This window comes from Papio anubis, chromosome 20, assembly GCF_008728515.1.
Source record: "Papio anubis isolate 15944 chromosome 20, Panubis1.0, whole genome shotgun sequence".
Lineage (NCBI taxonomy): Eukaryota > Metazoa > Chordata > Mammalia > Primates > Cercopithecidae > Papio > Papio anubis.
In genome coordinates this window covers 38,200,094-38,218,709 of record NC_044995.1, presented here as the reverse complement: position 1 = coordinate 38,218,709, position 18,616 = coordinate 38,200,094, and the positions used below count along the sequence as shown (strand labels likewise).

Sequence of the window (18,616 nt, the reverse complement as noted above, 5' to 3'; positions counted from 1 at the left end):
TGACTGTGCCACTGCACTCCAGCCTGAGTGGCAGGGTGAGACCCTGTCTCTAAAAAATTGTTTAATAAAAGTAAAGAGGGCCGGGCGCCGTGGCTTACGCCTGTAATCCTAGCACTTTAGGAGGCCAAGGCGGGTGGATCACTTGAGGTCAGGAGTTCGAGACCAGCCTGGCCAACATGGCAAAACCCCCATCTGCACTAAAAATGCAAACATTAGCCAGGTGTGGTGATATGTGCCTGTAATACCAGCTACTCGGGAGGCTGAGGCAGGAGAATTTCTGGAACCCAGGAGACGGAGGTTGCAGTGAGCCAAGAACTCGCTGCTGCACTCCAGCCTGGGTGACAGAGCAAGACTCCATCTCAGAACGGGCATATCACAAGGTCAGGGGATCAAGACCATCCTGGCTAACACGGTGAAACCCCGTCTCTACTAAAAATACCAACAAATTAGCTGGGCATGGTGGCCGGTGCCTGTAGTCCCAGCTACTCAGGAGGTTGAGGCAAGAGAATGGCTTGAACCCGGGAGGGGGAGTTTGCAGTGAGCCGAGATCGCGCCACTGCACTCCAGCCTGGGCAACAGAGGGAGACTCCACCTCAAAAAAATAAATAAATAAAAAAAGGAAAGAGAAGTAGAGACTCTTCTCGGATTCCAGCCTGTGCTCAGGGCTTGGCCAGGAGGGAATGGCTGGCCAGCCGATGGAGCTGGACAAAGCTTAGCCTTCTACACAGGTCATTTCCACCTGGTCCAGCTGCACCCTGGTGATTTGGAAAGGAAGTTTCTGTTCAGCATGGTGTGGAGGTGGAAGTGGAGGTGACCGTGTCATGGTTAACCCACGCATACATAGACATGTCTCTGCCCCCTCTTCTGACGGATTTCCCCCCTCACCTCCCACCAGGCCCGCAAGCCCTGATGAATATCATGCAGAACTGGTATTCCCTATTCACACCGGTGGAGGCGGCCACCATCGTAGCAGTGACGGGCACCACACACGCCACTCTGCTGCGACTGCAGCTGGACACACCCCGGAGGGAGGAGCTCTGGGCCTGCGCCCGCACCCTGGCCTTGCAGTGCGCCATGAAGGACCCTCAGAACTGCGCTTTGCCTGCCCTGACCCTGTGTGAGAAGAACCACTCGGCCTTCGAGGCGGCCTACCAGATCGTGCTGGACGCGGCGGCCGGCGGCCTGGGCCACGCCCACCTCTTCACTGTGGCCCGCTATATGGAGCACCGCGGGCTGCCGCTCCGGGCCTACAAGCTGGCGACGCTGGCCCTGGCGCAGCTCAGCATTGCCTTCAACCAGGACAGCCACCCTGCCGTCAACGACGTGCTTTGGGCCTGCTCGCTCAGCCACTCCCTGGGCCGGCACGAGCTCTCTGCCATCGTCCCCCTCATCATCCGCAGCATCCACTGTGCCCCAATGCTGTCCGATATTCTGCGCCGCTGGACTCTCTCGGCGCCCGGCCTGGGCCCCTTAGGGGCACGCCGGGCCACCAAGCCACTGGGTGCTGACCGGGCGCCGCTCTGCCAGCTCCTGGATGCGGCAGTCACCGCCTACATCACCACCAGCCACTCGCGCCTCACGCACATCAGCCCGCGGCACTATGGGGACTTCATTGAATTCCTGGGCAAGGCCCGGGAGACCTTCCTGCTGGCGCCCGACGGGCACCTCCAGTTCGCACAGTTCTTGGAGAACCTCAAACAGACCTACAAGGGCAAGAAGAAACTCATGCTTTTGGTGCGGGAGCGTTTTGGTTGAGGGGCAGTGGGGTGCGTGGGAGTGGGGATCCCCCTCGCCCCTGCGTCCCCCACCCTTGCTCTCCAATTAGGCCCACGTGGCATTTCAGTATTATTAAGTCAGGGAAGGAGCCCGGCTGGAGACGGGGGGCAGGGGAAGGGGCATCCTGCCACGTGTGTGCCTGGGAGTGTATGAGCAAGTGTGCAGGACTCCAGAAGCAGAAGCCATACTGTCACCCAGAAGCTTAGAAGGGGTGTGTCCTTGGGCTGCTGGTATGACCCCACTTTGGGCCCCCCAAAAGCAATAGAGAAACTCCCCTTACCCAGACTGGCTTGGGCTCCAGGAGGGAAGCTGGGAGGCAGGACTTCCCAGAAATCAGCCCTCTAAATCCATGTAGCACATTTTCCCCCAACCCCACCCTGGGTGGCCAGGGGTCCTCCCCCAGCCCTTACTCCTCAGGGCCCCCCGTTATGCCACCTCCAAAGTGGCTGCCCAGCCCGGACCAATGGCTCACCCCCACTGAAGGAAATGAAGAGGCCTCAGGCCTCAGCCTCATACCTCACCCCCTTATCTTCCTGTGTGGCCAGGACCCCCATTTCCTTGGGCACTCGGGTCCCAGGGTGGGCTAAGGGTTAGGGAAGTCATCGCTGCCCTCTCCTCTCACCTGCTAGTCACTGGACGTACAACTCAGGAACTGAGCGAGGCTCACACTGCCCCTCCCAACCTGGGGTGGGGGGACACAGATGAGAGAGAGCCAGAGACCCCACCCCCGATCGGGAAAGGAAAGAGACCTGCATCTTGGCATTTTTCTGGCTCTCTTTTCACCCTTTCTCCTCCTGTCTTTCTGCTTCGCCCCTTCATCTTACTCTGTTTTCATTTTTCCTGGCACTTACCTGCCTTTCTCTCTGCACCTAAGTCCCTACTGCCGTCTCTCTTTGGCCATCTTTCCTTTCCCCCACCTTGACCCAGGGAGGAGAAGGGAGAACATCACCCCCCCCCCCCCCGTCACCCCCACATCTCCCTTCTTGTATATTAAGGACAAAAGATCACATCATTTTGTAACTTTTTTTCTATTTATTGAACAGTGTATTATATGTCCTTTTTTTTTTTTTTTTTTTTAGACTGAACAGAGCTTTTTCTTTTTTTGTTTTTGGTGTGTGGCCTGCTCCCCAAACCCCCCCCCCCCCCCAACCCCATTTCCTCCACCAAAAAAAAAAAAAAAAAAGGCCTCATTTCTGGGTGCAGCATCAAGCAAGGGGTGGGATGGGAGCGACTGCTGGCTTCATTCCATGGTACTTACGTAAATATTTCTCTTTTTATTGTCTTGCTCTGTTGCCCAGGCTGGAGTGCAGTAGCACGATCTGGGCTCACTCCAACCTTCTGCCTCCCAGGTTCAAGCGATTCTCCTGCCTTAGCCTCCGGAGTAGCTGGGATTACAGGCATGTGCCACCACACCCCGCTAATTTTTGTATTTTTAGTAGAGACGGGGTTTCGCCATATTGGCCAGGCTGGTCTCGAACACTTGAACTCAGGTGATCTGCCCTCCTCAGCCTCCCAAAGTGCTGGGATTACAAGCGTAAGCCACCGCGCCCGGCCTTATGTAAATATTTCAAAACAGGGATGGACAGCTCACCATGAGGGAGCACAGGGCCGAATGCGTTACCGCTGTCATTTAATTGTCACCACAGCCCTATGAGTTGGTAGGATTATCTTTTCCATTTTACAGATGAGAAAACTGAGGTTGCAAAGTGGAAAGAAAAGGCACCCAGCGGCTGGGTGTGGTGGCTTACGCCTGTAATCCCAGCACTTTGGGAGGCCAAGGCGGGCGGATCACGAGGTCAGGAGATCGAGACCATCCTGGCTAACGGTGAAACCCCGTCTCTACTAAAAATACCAAAAAAAATTAGCTGGGCATGGTGGCGGGCGCCTGTAGTCCCAGCTACTCGGGAGGCTGAGGCAGGAGAATGGCGTGAATCCAGGAGGCGGAGCTTGCAGTGAGCCGAGATCGCGCCACTGCACTTCAGCCTGGGCGACAGAGTGAGACTCCGTATCAAAAAAAAAAAAAAAAAAAAAATGGCACCAGCTAGGACGTTTGATTTAGGACCTGGTTGCAGCCACTGACCCCTTCCCACCCCTGGCTGCAGGGCCCTTGAGCCCCTGGGAAGGGTCAAGATGGGGGTGGGGAGCGCCCTGGCTCCAGACGCCAATATTGGGGGTCCTTGTCTCCAAATTGCTGAGCATGGGAGGCTGTGGCAAGTGTTGGGTGCAGCTGGATGTGGAAGACACCCCGAGTTTAGACTCGACCTCGGTGGGCGGGGCGCTGGCCAAGAGAAGAAAAACGGAGTGGGCGTGGTCGGCGCGTGGACGCTCGCCAGGGGACGTGGCCAGGGCGTGTCTGGGATCTTGAACCACTGAAGAGGCTCCCAATCGCCAAATAGAGTGAGGGATCCAAGGAACGTCGAGAAAGCCCGTGGTTGTGTAAAGTCCTTGGCTCCCCGAGAAGCAGTTTCCTCGGGGCCTTCCTCTCTTTTGGACGAATGGAAGTACTGTGTCTGGATCACTGTCAGAGCCGGGGCAGGAGAGGACAGAGGCTTCCCGGAGTGGCTGGGCCAGCCGCTAGAAGGCGGAGCCCACAGTCGGGGGCGGGACTTTGGCGGCGCTGGGCACGGGGATTGGCTTTTGGCACCGCCCCTCCGCTCGAGTGGACCAATCGGAGACGGCCCCACCTCCTGCCCCGCCGCGCGTAATCCCGCAGGTATGTGCGGGCGGACCCGGGACTGCCCCGCGCGCTCCGTGGCGCCGCCTGGAGGTCTGGGACGATGGAGGTGGGTGGAGAGCCCGGAGTGCACCCCCTTGTGGTCCCTGCCGCCTTTGGATCTGGGGGACTCTTTACTGTGCCCCTCAGGTGTCACTCACCCACGAATGTTCCCATGTACCTAGGGCATCACGCAGGTCCTAGCCACATCCAAATGTCCCCCTTAAGAACTGGGGTTTCCTTCATGTCATCCCTCAAACCCAAGTTCCCCCCCCAGCATTCTCAGATACCAGGCACCCCAAATCTTCCCCTGAGGCCCGAGGAATCCCGTAGGTCCAAGTTGCCCCCAAATGTCCCTAGCTCAAGACCCTCAAATCCCAGTTATCGCCACATGTCACCCCTCAGGCCCAGCGTTTCCCTCAGGGTCACCCCACCACCACCACTTCAGATCAGCTTCCATCCTCCCTTGATCAGCGATGTGAAAATCTCTCCAGTCTAGGGTTTCCCTCATGGTCACCCCACAATCCAGGACACCCCCAAGGTCACCTTTCCAAGCACGGGGCACCCTGCTGCTGTCCTCAGAGCAAGTGGGGTAGGGATGGGCAGGCAGGAGCCCAGAGTGCCAAGCCAATCAAAAGCTGAAGCCAATCAAAAGCTGAAAGCGATGGGAGGCAGGAGTGAATCACAGACCAGACCTTCAGGAATGAAGTCAGGGCAACTTTTATTTACTTGAACAACAGACATGACACACAGCACGATCTCTCCTCTCCATCCCACCCCAAGCAAGCTTCTGTCCACGCCTACCTAGGGTGGGGAAAAGGACAACGGCCTAGCCCCGATGACCTGGCGGACTTCATTGTGCCTCCTCCCATCTGATTTCAAGGTAATGGAGAGAGGCCAGGCATGGTGGCTCACACCTGTAATTCCGGCGTGTTGGGAGGCAAAGGTGGGAGGATGGCTTGTGGCCAGGAGTTCCAGAACAGCCTGGGCAACATAGTGAGACCCATCCCCCCGCATCTCTACAAAAAATTTAAAACACTTAGCCAGGTGCGGTGGTGCATTACCTGTAGTCCCAGCTACTGGGGAGGCTAAGGCAGGAGGATCACTTGTGCCCTGGCATTCAAGGTTGCAATGAGCTATGATCACACCAGCCTGGCCAAGATGGTGAAACCCCGTCTCTACTAAAAATACAAAGATCAGCCGGGCATGGTGGTGGGCACCTGTAAGCCCAGCTACTCATGAGGCTGAGGCAGGAGAATCGCTTGAACCCAGGAGGCGGAGGTTGCAGTGAGGCAAGATCACGCCACTGTACTTCAAGCCTGAGCAACAGAGTGAGACTCCATCTCAGAAACAAACAAAAAAAGGCCGGGCACGGTGGCTCACCCCTGTAATACCAGCACTTTGGGAGGCTAAGATGAGCGGATTGCTTGAGATCAGGAGTTCAAGACCAGCCTGGGTAACATGGCAAAATCCTGTCTCTACAAAACATAAAAAAATTGGCCAGGCGCAGTGGCTCACGCCTGTAATCCCAACAGTTTGGAAGGCTGAGGCGGGCAGATCACCTGAGGTCAGGAGTTCGAGACCAGCCTGGCCAACATGGTGAAACTCCGTCTCTACTAAAAATACAAAAATTAGCCAGGCATGGTGGCAGGCACCTGTAATCCCAGCTGCTCAGGAGGCTGAGGCAGGAGAATCGCTTGAACCCAGGAGGCAGAGGTTGCAGTGAGCTGAGACGTGCAATGGCACTCCAGCCTGGCAGACAGAGCGAGACTTTGTCTCCCCAAAAAAAAAAACAAAACAAAAAAACAGAGTCCTAACTCTTCCCTGCCCTGAGAATCCCAAGGCAGGGAGGATCAGCTATTCCCAGCTTAGTTCCCAGCGCCCCAGGACTAAGCAGACCAGCTTTTGTGTCCCTTCTGGGTCCACATGGACCTTGTTCCATGCCCTACATGTGGGGTGGGTGTCACTGCTCCTCCCCGCAAGTTAGAAAACTGCAGGGCCCAGCAAGAAGGGGCCAGGTCTGGTCAGCCCAGCCTGATACCGGAAGCCAGGAGTTGGCATTTAACGGTCTGGAGGCCCAAGGCAGCTTCCTCTTGGGTAACTGGCTGCTAGGAAGGTGTGGGCCAGGCCAGTGCCCCTGCCAGGCTTGGGAGAGGAGGGGCCAAGCCTCCTGGGAGAGGACACAGCTGGCTTCCTTTTTAATGGAAGGGCCACCCACTCACCCACCTGTCCACGCTGGCACCACAGCCCAGCCTGAGCTGTGGCCATGGAGGGGTCCCCAGTTGCAGAGTTGGGGATCAGGGCCTGCAGTAGACATTTGGGCCCAGCCAGACCCACCCACCACATCCCTCCTCCAGACATAGGTCTGATTCTGAGCCCTCATCTCTGCTCCAAGCATCAGCCCACGGGCTGCAGGCTCCAAGGGGGCTTGACTCCTGTTCCTGCTGAACTGAGCCAGTGTGCACAAACCAACTGTGTTTCAGCTCAGTAGGCACGGGAGGCAGAGCCCAGGGAGGCCAGGCAGCAGGATGGCAGACAGACAGGCGGCAGCAGGGGACAGGTGGCAAGGCCGGAGGAGGTGAGGGCCTGGGGGGCGGAACTTAGCCACTGTGAACACGACTTGGTGTGGACCCTGCTCACAAGCAGCTAAGCCCTGCTCCTCAGGCCAGGCACAGGCTTCGGGGCCTCTGCCACCCCATCCCCGGGCGGCATCCTCGGTGGCAGAGCTCAGGGTCGGTTGGAAATCCCTGGCAATGTGATTTGTGACAGGAAGCAAATCCCATCCCCAGGAACCCCAGCCGGCCGTGGCACAGGGGTGAGGGGGACACCGGGCGGGGCCAGAGGCTGGCACCTGGAGGGGAGAGAGAGAGAGCAAAGGAGGTAATGAGATTTGGGGACACCTCCCCTCCAGGTCCCCAGACGCTTCCTTCGATCACAGGGAAGCCCTTTTCTCATATGCAGGAGCCACCACACGGGGAGCTGGAGCCTAGCTGTGCCCTCCGTTCCAGCCCCAGCACTGGAGAGGCAGAGATACCTCGAGGGCCCAGGCAGGACAAGGAGGCTACAGCAACTTGCATAGCCAAGCTCCCCGCCCTCATTGAGCCCTGGGCAGGCCAAATGGGGCCATGGTGAGAGGAAGCCGAGGGGGGGCAGGCAGGCGGGTGAGGAAGTGATCTCACCCCAGCTGGCGCCACTTCCTAGAAGCCTGGAGGGCAGGAGGAAACCACCAGGGCCTCCCCCCGTGGCCTGGTCTCCTCAGTGGTCAGGGCTTAGCCCACACCCACCAGGGCGGATGCCAGCAGCAAAGCACCCCCGTCTCCTCCTAGACACGCACCCCCTGCCCCCCAGAGCACAGGATCCAAGCTCCAAGATACAGGTCTCTCCACCCTAACAGCCCGAAGTTCAAATCCTTGCTCCACAGTTTTCCAGAGACCCTCCAAGCCTCAGTTTCTCCATCTGTAAAATGGAGCCAAGAGCCTCTTTTGCACAGCCCAGTGAGATGTCACCGAGTGTGTATGTCACTCAGTAAGTGCCCAGCACCAGGGTGAGATACAGAATTTTCAGGGCCCGGTGCAAAATGAACACATGGCCCTCTAGTTTGAAAACTAAGAATTTCAGCCCAGGCATGGTGGCTCACGCCTGTAATCCCAGCACTTTGGGAGGCCGAGGCAGGAGAGTCACCTGAGGCCAGGAGTTCAAGACCAGCCCGGGCAATACAACAAGACCCCACCTCTACAAAAAAAAAATTTTTTTTTTCTTTTTTTTTTGAGACGGACTCTCGCTCTGTCACCACAGCTAGAGTGCAGGGGTGCAATCACAGCTCACTGCAGCCTCAGCCTCCCAGGTTCAAGTGATCCTCCCACCTCAGCTTCTGGGGTAGCTGGGACTACAGCTATGCACCACCACACCTGGCTAATTTTTTCTTTCTTTCTTCTTCTTTTTTTTTTTTTTTTTTGAGACGGAGTCTTACTCTGTCGCCCAGGCTGGAGTGCAGTGGCCAGATCTCAGCTCACTGCAAGCTCCGCCTCCCGGGTTTACGCCATCCTCCGGCCTCAGCCTCCCGAGTAGCTGGGACTACAGGCGCCCACCACCTCGCCCGGCTAGTTTTTTGTATTTTTTAGTAGAGACGGGGTTTCACTGTGTTAGCCAGGATGGTCTCGATCTCCTGACCTCGTGATCCGCCCGTCTCGGCCTCCCAAAGTGCTGGGATTACAGGCTTGAGCCACCGCGCCCGGCCTTTTTTTTTTTTGAGACAGAATCTCGCCCTGTTGCCCAGGCTGGAGTGCAATGGGGCAATCTCAGCTCACTGCAACCTCCACCTCCCGGGTTCAAGCGATTCTCCTGCTTCAGCCTCCCAAGTAACTGGAATTACAGGCGCCCGCCACCACGCCCAGCTAATTTTTGGATTTTTAGTAGAGACAGGGTTCACCATGTTGGCCAGGCTGGTCTCGACCTCTTGACCGCAGGTGATCCGTCTGCCTCGGCTTTCCAAAGTGCTGGGATTACAGGAGTGAGCCACTGCACCCGGCCCTAGTGTTTTTGTTTTTTGTTTTTTGTTTTTGTAGACATGGGGTTTCGCCATGTTGCCCAGACTGGTCTCCAACTCCTGGGTTCAAGCAATCCGCCTGCCTCAGCCTCCCAAAGTGCTGGGATTACAGACATGACCCACAGTGTTCGGCCCACAAAAAGTTTATTAAAGTATCAGCCAGGAAAGTTGGTACACACCTGTAGCCCCAGCGGCTCAGGCGGCTGAGGTGGGAGGATTGCTTGAGCCCAGGAGTTTGGGGCTGCCGTGATCTATGATCATGCCACTGAACTCCAGCCTAAGTGACAGAGCAAGACCCTATCTCTAAAATAAACAAAAACAAGTTTAAAAAAAAAAAAAAGGCCGGGCGCGGTGGCTCAAGCCTGTAATCTCAGCACTTTGGGAGGCCGAGACGGGTGGATCACGAGGTCAGGAGATCGAGACCATCCTGGCTAACATGGTGAAACCCCGTCTCTACTAAAAAAATACAAAAAACCAGCTGGGCGAGGTGGTGGGCGCCTGTAGTCCCAGCTACTTGGGAGGCTGAGGCAGGAGAATGGCGTAAACCTGGGAGGCGGAGCTTGCAGTGAGCTGAGATCCAGCCACTGCACTCCAGCCTGGGGGACAGAGCGAGACTCCGTCTCAAAAAAAAAAAAAAAAAAAAAAAAGAAAAGAAAATGATTTCAGGCTGAGCGCAGTGGGTCATCCCGGCACTTCGGGAGGCCAAGACAGGAAGATCGCTTGGGGCCAGGAGTTTGAGACCAGCTTGGCCAACATGACGAGACAAAAAAATAATGAAAAAAAAAATTTCATGACCTCGGCAGTGCAATATTAAACTAACATCCGGGTCCCTCCAAGCAGGGGTGCCGTGAGACTGCCCCAGTCACAAATGCATGAAGTCCGCCCTAATTCTTTAGTAAGTGGAGCCTCTTTTGATAAGAGCCCAACACCTGGCTAGCAGACTCCAGTTTTGGAGCCCAAGTCTGCCCAGATTTGAAAACCGCAGCTCTAGGCCGGGCGCGGTGGCTCAAGCCTGTAATCCCAGCACTTCGGGAGGCCGAGACGGGCGGATCACAAGGTCAGGAGATCGAGACCATCCTGGCTAACCCGGTGAAACCCCGTCTCTACTAAAATATACAAAAAACTAGCCGGGCGAGGTGGCGGGCGCCTGTAGTCCCAGCTACTCGGGAGGCTGAGGCAGGAGAATGGCATAAACCCGGGAGGCGGAGCTTGCAGTGAGCTGAGATCTGGCCACTGCACTCCAGCCTGGGTGACAGATCGAGACTCCGTCTCAAAAAAAAAAAAAAGAAAACCCCAGCTCTTCAGCTTCTGAGCTGAGTGACTCTGAGCAAGTCACTTAACCTCTCTGGGCCTCAGTTTCCCCATCTGCAAAACAGGGATAATAATAATAAGTATGGACTTCATAAGTCATGGTGAGGACCTCAGGAGTGATAAACATGATCACGACAGAGCTGCTACTGTCTTTGCCAGGCAAAGGATAATGGAAACATGGACGTCTCACACCAGGAAGGACCCCAGTGTCCGCCCGATCTGGTGGCGCTCACCACTTCGAGACAGGCGGCGAGGGATGTCCTGTTTTGTCCCCTCCCTATACGCACATACACACATACCAGTCACTCTTTCCCATCAGGCCCCAGCCCAGCCCTGTCCCCTTAGGGTCTGGAGGCGCCAACTGGGAGCAGGCGAGGCCCCGCAGGGCAGCCAGCCTCCCTGGGCCGCCTCCGGAAGTGAGACAGCACATTCGTGTCCCAGGGACGAGAACGGGAAGGGCGGCCATTTGGCCAGGCTCATTTCCTGTGGGGTTTCCCCTGCACAGAGCCCAGGGCCGGGGCCAAGGCCACTCCCCATCCTCGCAGGCACAAAAGGTCTGGGTCTTGAGTGGAAGGGGCGCTGCCATGCAGGTGCCCAGGAGCCAGGGTTCCCTTTACCAATCACGGTGCGCTTCTCAGGCTCTTGGGAGATGGTGTCCAGAGGGGGACCAAGCTCCTGGCAGCTGTAGGCATGAGGGAGAGGGCGGGCCCCTGGGCTGGGGAGCAAAGCAGGCCCCAGGCTGCACCAGGACACTCCAGCCAGCCAATGCATGTGGGTATGCCTGAATACCCCCTCCAGACAGCGTTTGCATGGACCAGATACACACGGGTATGTATGTGCACCGCTACCCCCCCCAACCCCATGCTCCAAGAATGAATCAGGGGCAGCTTCCGCCGGGGGCGCCACCACCACCTCCGCCCCCAAGCCTGGTCCCCAAATACTTTCCACCCTCACAGAGCAGCTGGGATCGGAAAATACCAAGGGCTGCAGGCCCCGCCCTGCCCGCCGCGCCACCCGCCCTCCCAGCCTGTCACTAACGCTTTGCCTAATGGGCCCAGACTCTCAGCAGAAGCTCCGTGGGCTGGGCCTCGAGCCAGCCGCCAACCTGGGCCGCCCGGCCAAGCGCCGCCTGACCACCAGGCCCCCCGCCCCTCTGCCCCAATCCCAGTGCTGCGACAATAACAACCGCCCCAATGGGCAGCCCTCAGAGGCTGGCACTGGGTGGGGAAAGTCAGGGCACTGACAAGTGGGTGGGCCCCGCTGCCCACCCAGGGCTGGGGTGGGGGGAGGCTCAGGAAGGGGTGAGTAAGTGAGGGCTGAATCACTTGTTATAAATAGGGGAACCATGAAAGTGACATCCCAGCCCCCATTGCGTCCGGCCAGTCCACTCTAACCCCTCCTTAGACTTTAATCTTTCCCAAACCAATCACAGAATTCCCAGGGGCCCCTCGTCTTCATGTTGGAAACCTTTAGTAGAGTAGTACACCCCGTCATCAGGTCTACCTCTGCCTTCTCCCCACATAGGTACATTTTGCAGTGAGGGCCTGGCTTTGGGGGTCCACTGGCCTTGAATGCAGTCACTGGCGTCTAGGCCCCATCCACCTCCCTCAACGCACCAATTCACCCGGAGCCCAAGGCTCCGGGCCCCTAGGCTCCCCAAGGCATTCTCAGGGTGTGAGCCACCACGGTCCTGGAGGGCGACCCCAGAATCTAGGCCAGGCGGGAGGCCCGGGGGCTTGGCATCTTCGAAGTCAATTCCCCAGGCACCGAGTCCCCACATCCTAGACCACCCAGCCCTGCTCTGCCCAGGGCCACAGCTCAGTGACCACACCCAGGGTGGCGCCAGCTCCCGCACCCTGGGGCAAGGCGTCGCTGGAGCGTGACTCAGCCATGCCCAGCATGGCGGCGCCCTTCTCTGCCCAAGGATTCTCACCCACACCCACTACCCTCCGCTCAACATCCTTCCCAGGCGACGGGCCCTAAAAGACACACCTTCCCCAGACACACCTCTGTGTCCACCCAGGACATTAGGAGGGAAGAAGGCGGCCAGCGGGGAAGTGTACACTTCTCTCCATCCCATTTCTGAATGCTTTCCATTTACAGCTAGAATAACTAAGGCTCAGAGATTCAGATTGGGACTTAAGGTCACGGAATAAGTCTTTAAAAAAATAAAAAAATTTTAAAAAGCCAGGCCTGACTGTGGCCTAAAACACATCCAACATGGAAAACAGAGGGACAGGAAGGAGTTTTCTCAAGATTGCCCAAGGTTCCTGGCACTGTTATTCATGGAGGACAGAATCCCCCACCCAGCTTTCCAAAGTGAAGGGCAAACTCCAAAAAATGCCTTAAGAGGTATCAAAGCACCACCTAGATCAGGGCGAGCGGGTCACCCCAGTGTACCCACCAGGCCAATTTTCCTGGGATTGCAGATGGATGGGGGCCTGCCCCTCAGCTGCGGTCTGCATGGAACATCTGGCGTCCACTTGCATTGTTAGAGGGTGGGCACGACACGAGGGTCCCTCCTAAAGCATCCGCCTCTGCTGTCTTTCTCCAGCAAGCAAGGGTCGGCGGAGGCTCAGTGGCCAGGCCAGCACAGACAGGCCCGACCCTCTGGACACGCCCTGTCACGCATGTGCTCCGCGTGCCAGCCTCAGGCCAGGCCAGCACCTATTTTAGGGCCCCCTCTAGGTCCACGGGCAAGGCCTGCCTGTTGGGGTCTTGAAGGAGCTCCCAGAGGACGTGCTGCAAGGGCAGAGGGCCATGGGTGCCTCACGGGATCAGAGAACAAAGCTAGCACCAGCCCCAGGGCCTGTGCCTTCCCAGGACATCGGCATGTGAACACATGTACCCAGGCTGGCCCGGGCAGGGCATGTGGGCGAGCGGACAGGGTGTGTCCAACATCACCTCGCCTCTAAGCCCAGGCACCTGTTGGGTACAGCCCTCCGGCTGGGGCAGGACTGCCAGAGGACACCCCTTATGCCAGGGGTCCCACAGCCCCCAGCCTCACCCTCATAGACCAGGAGTCACGGGCTGCCAGCTGGGGAGGCTTGGGAAAGGGGCAGGTGACAAGGAGCCAGTTGCACAGCCAAAACATTCACGAAGCCCCTGGGTCTGGGGCCTGGCTGGGCTGAGCTGGGCAGGGCAGGAAGGTCAGTTAGGGCTGAGGGCTTAAGGGGCTGCCAAATCTAGTGCTAAAATCAGAGAAGGGTCTGGGGCTAAGACAGAAGAGTCGGGGTTCAGTCTAGGCCCTTTTAACCTCCTCCTGCAGCCAAAAGGCACGGGGACTCCGAGCTGCACAGGGCTGGTCCCCAACCTGGCTTCCCTTCCTATGCAACCTTGAATGAGCGCTTTTCTCCTGGATCAGCAGAAAGGAAAGGAGACGTCCCCCCAGCTCCCACCAGCCCCTGCCCAACAAGAGACCTTCCCTCTACCCACTGGGTGACACGTCAAGAACTTGGACCAGTATCCACCCCCGCCCCCATCCAAAGAACTCTGAGAGACCCCCCAACCCATTCTTCCCGTCCAAAGGCCAGGTCGGGGGCTAGGAGTGGGGGAGGCATATACATATCCAAGCCCCTCAACCCAAGCCCCATGTCCGAGCAGGACACAAGCCCTCCCACCCTGCCAACTCTCTGTCCACCTTGACCTGCCCAAGTCGCGCGGGCACCCGCCCTCCCCACCGCATTCCCATGCGTCTCCTGGGGGGTCGGGGTGGGGGGGCCCCTGGGAAGGGAGCAGAGGCCGGGCTGCCCTTCCCCCGCTCCGTAGGGGGCGCCCCGGGACTCCGCGACCGCCGCCGCCGTCAGACGCACTGTCCCCGATCCCCGACCCACCCCGGGCGGCGGGGCGCTCAAGGCGCACGGGGCGGCGCCCTCCGCTTCTCGCAACGCTCTTGGGGACCCGCCGGGCGCACCCCCACTCCGCCCACGAGCCAGGCGCGGAAAAGTTGCCGGCGCTGCTGCCGCCGAGGCGCCGATCGCTCCCAGCCTCCCTCCCGGGTCCCTCCCGACTTCCACTTACCCGCGGGGGGAGGGGAGCCGGGCGCGCACTCCGGGCTCCGGCCGCCGCCCCGGGCCGGGCCGGCCGAGGCTCAGGCGGGCGGGCGGCGGGCCCGAGATCGTCCGGGGGCGGCCGCCGGCCGCGCTCCACCCCACTCACTGGCCGGCCCGCCGCGGGGCCGAATCGCTTTTAAAACCTTCTCGTCTCCTCCCCCCTCCCCGGGCCGGGCAGGGGGCGGGCGCGGGGCGGGGCGGGCGTCGCCGTCATGTGCCCCCGGAGCCGGCCCGCCCCCACTTTCTCTGTCCTGTCCCCCAACTCGGTCCCGTCCCCCAACTCAAGGCCAACTTTCTCCCTCCTTGTCCCGAAATCAGCCCGGGCCCCAAACCCAGCCCAACTTCCCCCTCTGGCCCCTGAACTTGGGTCCCAGTCCCGGGTTTTAAGCCCAAGGTTCTGTCTGCGGGGGTAGGGTGGGAGCTAAGGGTCTAACCCCCCATCCCACCTCTGGAACCCCTATTGGTCTAAGGCCTGCCCCTGCCCAGGAAGAGGCAACCCAGGAGGCCCTGAGCCCCTGGGAATGGAGATTGGTGAGGGGCGGTTTTGGGGGGTGGGCTCGGTCGCAGACCCAGGGCACACTGGCCACTGCAGACCCCACCCGGGGAGGGGGTCCTAGGTCTGGGAATTGCCCTCGGATGCCGCCAAACAGGAACCCACACTTCCTCCAGTTCCACAGCGCCTTCTCCAGACTTAGGAAGTTCCTCCTCTTATCCTACCTAATCTTCTCCTGCTGCCATCGAAAAGACTTTCTGATCCCAGGCCATGCGGCCCCTGGGTCTGGGTCCCCTCCCCGTAGGCTTCCTGGCACCCTCCCCCACACACTGGGACCTCTGGGAAACTCCCCGGGCTCCCAGAGTAGCCCTGGGAGCAAGGCCCTCCCTGAATCCCTCCCTCTTTCCCGGTGTGCCTGTCTTTCCCGCTCCATCCTCCAGCCTCCACAGGGAGGAACACGGCTGCATTGTTCCTCAGGAGGAGGCCCTGCCTGGGGGCCTGGCCCAGTGCCCAGGTGGGGGGCCAGGAACAAAACTCTGAGATCAAGGGGCGGGGTGCCCTCTGCAACCACACCAGTCTCCTTGGGCATGTCCGGCTGCCATCTGCCCTCTCCAGGCCGATGGACCCCTATCCACAACCCACAACCACCGTCGTGTCACAGTGGGGGTCTGGAACCCGCAGGACCCTTCCCAGACCGGGGTGGGCATTGCTTTGGGGGACGTTTCCCACTCAGCCCCCACTATTTTTGAGGTGTCATCCTTGGGGCTAGGGATGCAATTCTTCATCCACGTCTTGGGTGGTGACAGAGCAGCCTCCCCTTTTGAGTAACTCTGGGTGTGGGGGCGCGAGGGTACCCAGCAGCAGGCCAGGCCCTCCAAGGGACTGGAGGGACTGGTTGGACGCTTCTGTGTCACCTTGCACCCCAGAATTCCTCCAGGGTCCCCCATTCCATCAGCTCAGCTGGCTCTTACCTTGGTACCTGGTGGAACTGGGGAGAGGGACTTAGGAGCCACACCCAGCTACCATCCCGTGGGGCCCAGCCCTGCGGGCTCCAGGGTCTTTTCTTCTCTGTGGGGCCCAAGGGGCAGGCTGGCCCAGGATGCAGGATCTGACAGGTTGGGGCAGGAGGGGCAGAGCCGCCTAGTGGGGCCCCAGGGGAAGATTTGGGGTGGCACAGAATTCCCCAACTCAGGGCGGGGTGCAGAAGGTGGGAGCAACTTACCACATGACCTTCTGAGCAGCTACACACAAGAATGGCATTTCCAGGGCGGGCCTGGGGTCAGGGGTGGGGTGGGGGGAGTCTCCCTGTAGGGGACACACACACACAGACAAACTTGTCATTGCAAAAGTAGAAAGTGACCAAATTACAATGACAAACAAACCTCAGATCTCTACCTCATCCCTATCCACATTGCCCCTCTGGAATTCCCTTCACCCCATAATAAGGCCTTGCATCCAGACATTGCCTCTCCCGTCATCAGTCCAATTCACATTCAGGGAGAACACCTCATCCATGCTGGCCTCTGGGGATACCTCTTCCCAGATTTTTTCTGATCTAATTTTCACTGTTCTGTTGCCTATGGCTTGAATCACACCCCGGTTCACTAGTATCCCTCAGCCCAGGCTCAGAGGGTCCTCCCAGAGCCCCCACCTCTGCCTCTGGGTCCCCTGACATTTACTTCCACAGGCCCCAGTCCTGAGACTGCTGTTTTACCCAGGGCACAGCAGGTGAGGGAGTGGTGAAGGGACACGGTGAAGGTGAGACCAGGTCAACTGGTCAAATGGCATGGCACCCGCACACATGCGCACGCACGTGCACACACACACACACACACACACCCTTTTGTTCATTCTACAAACATTGAGTGTCTGCTGTATGTATGTCAGGCTCTGTTCCGGGCATTTGGGGACACAGAAAAGAACAAAACAGAAGAAAAAAAAATCCCTGTACTTTTGCGACCAGCATCTATGGGAGAAACAAACGTGATAAGCAGATAGATAGGTATAAAGATATATATATATAAAATGTGGCCGGCAGCGGTGGCTCCTGCCTGTCATCCCAGCACTGTGGGAGGCTGAGGCAGGTTGATCACTTGAGGCCGGGAGTTCGAGACCAGCCTGGCCAACATGGTGAAACCCCGTCTCTACTAAAACTACAAAAATTAGCTGGGCGTGGTGGCACATGCCTGTAGTGCCAGCTACTCGGGAGGCTGAGGCAGGAGAATCACTTGAACCCGGGAGGCAGAGGTTGCAGCGAGCCGAGATTGCTCCACCAGACTCCAGCCTGGGCGACACAGGGAAATCCTGTCTCAAAAAAAAAAATTATATATCTATGTATATTTTTAAAAACTATATATCTATATATATTTAAAATTATATATCTATATAGATTTTAAAATTATATATCCATATATATTTTTTAAAATTATATTTTATATATATATATAAAATGTGTTAGATGGTAAGTCTATGGGTAATCTAGTAAAAGGCAAGAGAGATGAGAGATGAAGTCAGTGAAGTTTAGGTCAGGAAAGGCCTCCCTGAGGGGGAGGTGACTTTGAACAAAGATTTTAGGCACTGAGGGAGAAGCCAGGCAAACATCGAGAGGAAGAGAGTTCCAGGCAGAGAGAATGGCCAGTGCACAGGCTTTGCGGTATGACGGTGCCTGGAACACTGGAAAACCGGCAGAGCAGACCAGTTTCATGGCGGTAGAGAGAGGAGTGGAGTGGAAGAAGAACAAATTTTTGTTTTGTTTTGGTTTGTGTTTTTGAGAAGGAGTCTCACTCTGTCGCCCAGGCTGGAGTGCATTGTCACAATCTCGGCTCACTGAAACCTCCACCTCCCTAGTTCAAGCCATTCTCCTGCCTCAGCCTCCCGAGTAGCTGGGATTAGAGGCGTCCACCACCACGCTTAATTTTTGTATTTGTAGTAGAGACAGGGTTTCACCATATTGGCCAGGCTGGTTTTGAATTACTGACTTCAAGTTATCGGCCTGCCTCAGCCTCCCAAAGTGCTGGGATGACAGGCATGAGCCACGGCGCCAGGCCCTACACCCCAGCTTTCTAGCTGGATGTCTTTGGGATGTCTTTGGGGCCAGGCGATTACACTTCCTAAGCCTCAGTTTTGTCAGCTGAAAAATGGGGCTGAAAATGTGAAATTTGCAGTTGTTACCAGGCTTTGAGGTGAGACGTGTAATGTGCTGATCCCAGGTAGAAAGAGCGTAAGTGATACACCAGGCACACCTGGATCAAGGGACCCTGACAGGCCCAGCCGGCCCACAGGTCACCCCAGCTCACATGCAGGGCCGCCTGCTGGGCCCCATGGCAACGCAGCACACAGAGACATCAAACAGGCCCTGCCGAGGAAGTCCCACGTCACTGCGGTTAGAGTGGCTCCTCCCAGCCCAGCCCCCGGCCGGCGGCAGTGACCCCCCATGCCTGTCAGGGCCCCTGCCTCCTGTCGCCCTGGCGACCAGCTGTGTTATGGACTGAGCCGGGATCCCACCACATCCCTGCCCCCTCACCAGGGCACCAGCCACTCCCCACATCCGGAGAAGGACACTACATGGTGGCCCCAGCTCACCGTGACAAACTCAACCGCCTGGTGTCTGGAGCACCAGGAAAGACTTTGTATACCTACGTAATGGTTCAGAGGGACAGAGAGGTCCCAGGGATCTGTGGGGACCCCCAGCCAGGTGCCTGAAATCCCCATGGAAGGGTCCCAGT

At 57.8% G+C, this 18,616-nt stretch overlaps 1 protein-coding gene and 1 long non-coding RNA gene across 2 annotated transcripts in view; one reads left to right on the top strand and one right to left on the bottom strand.

The window, feature by feature from the left end:
• The window catches only part of ZSWIM4 (zinc finger SWIM-type containing 4), a 28,921-nt gene extending 25,983 nt beyond the window's left edge, over positions 1-2,938 (top strand). Inside the window, 1 exon segment of the mRNA XM_031659822.1 lies at positions 896-2,938. Coding sequence (XP_031515682.1) covers positions 896-1,755 — 860 coding nt within the window. The 3' untranslated portion in view covers positions 1,756-2,938.
• A 3,621-nt stretch (positions 2,939-6,559) lies between these two features.
• On the bottom strand, positions 6,560-14,831 carry LOC116271684. The gene is made up of 2 exons (XR_004180365.1): positions 14,367-14,831; positions 6,560-7,340 (listed from the first exon to the last, which is right to left on the bottom strand). It is a non-coding gene; the product is annotated as an uncharacterized LOC116271684 (long non-coding RNA).
• Between the last annotated feature and the right edge of the window lie 3,785 nt (positions 14,832-18,616).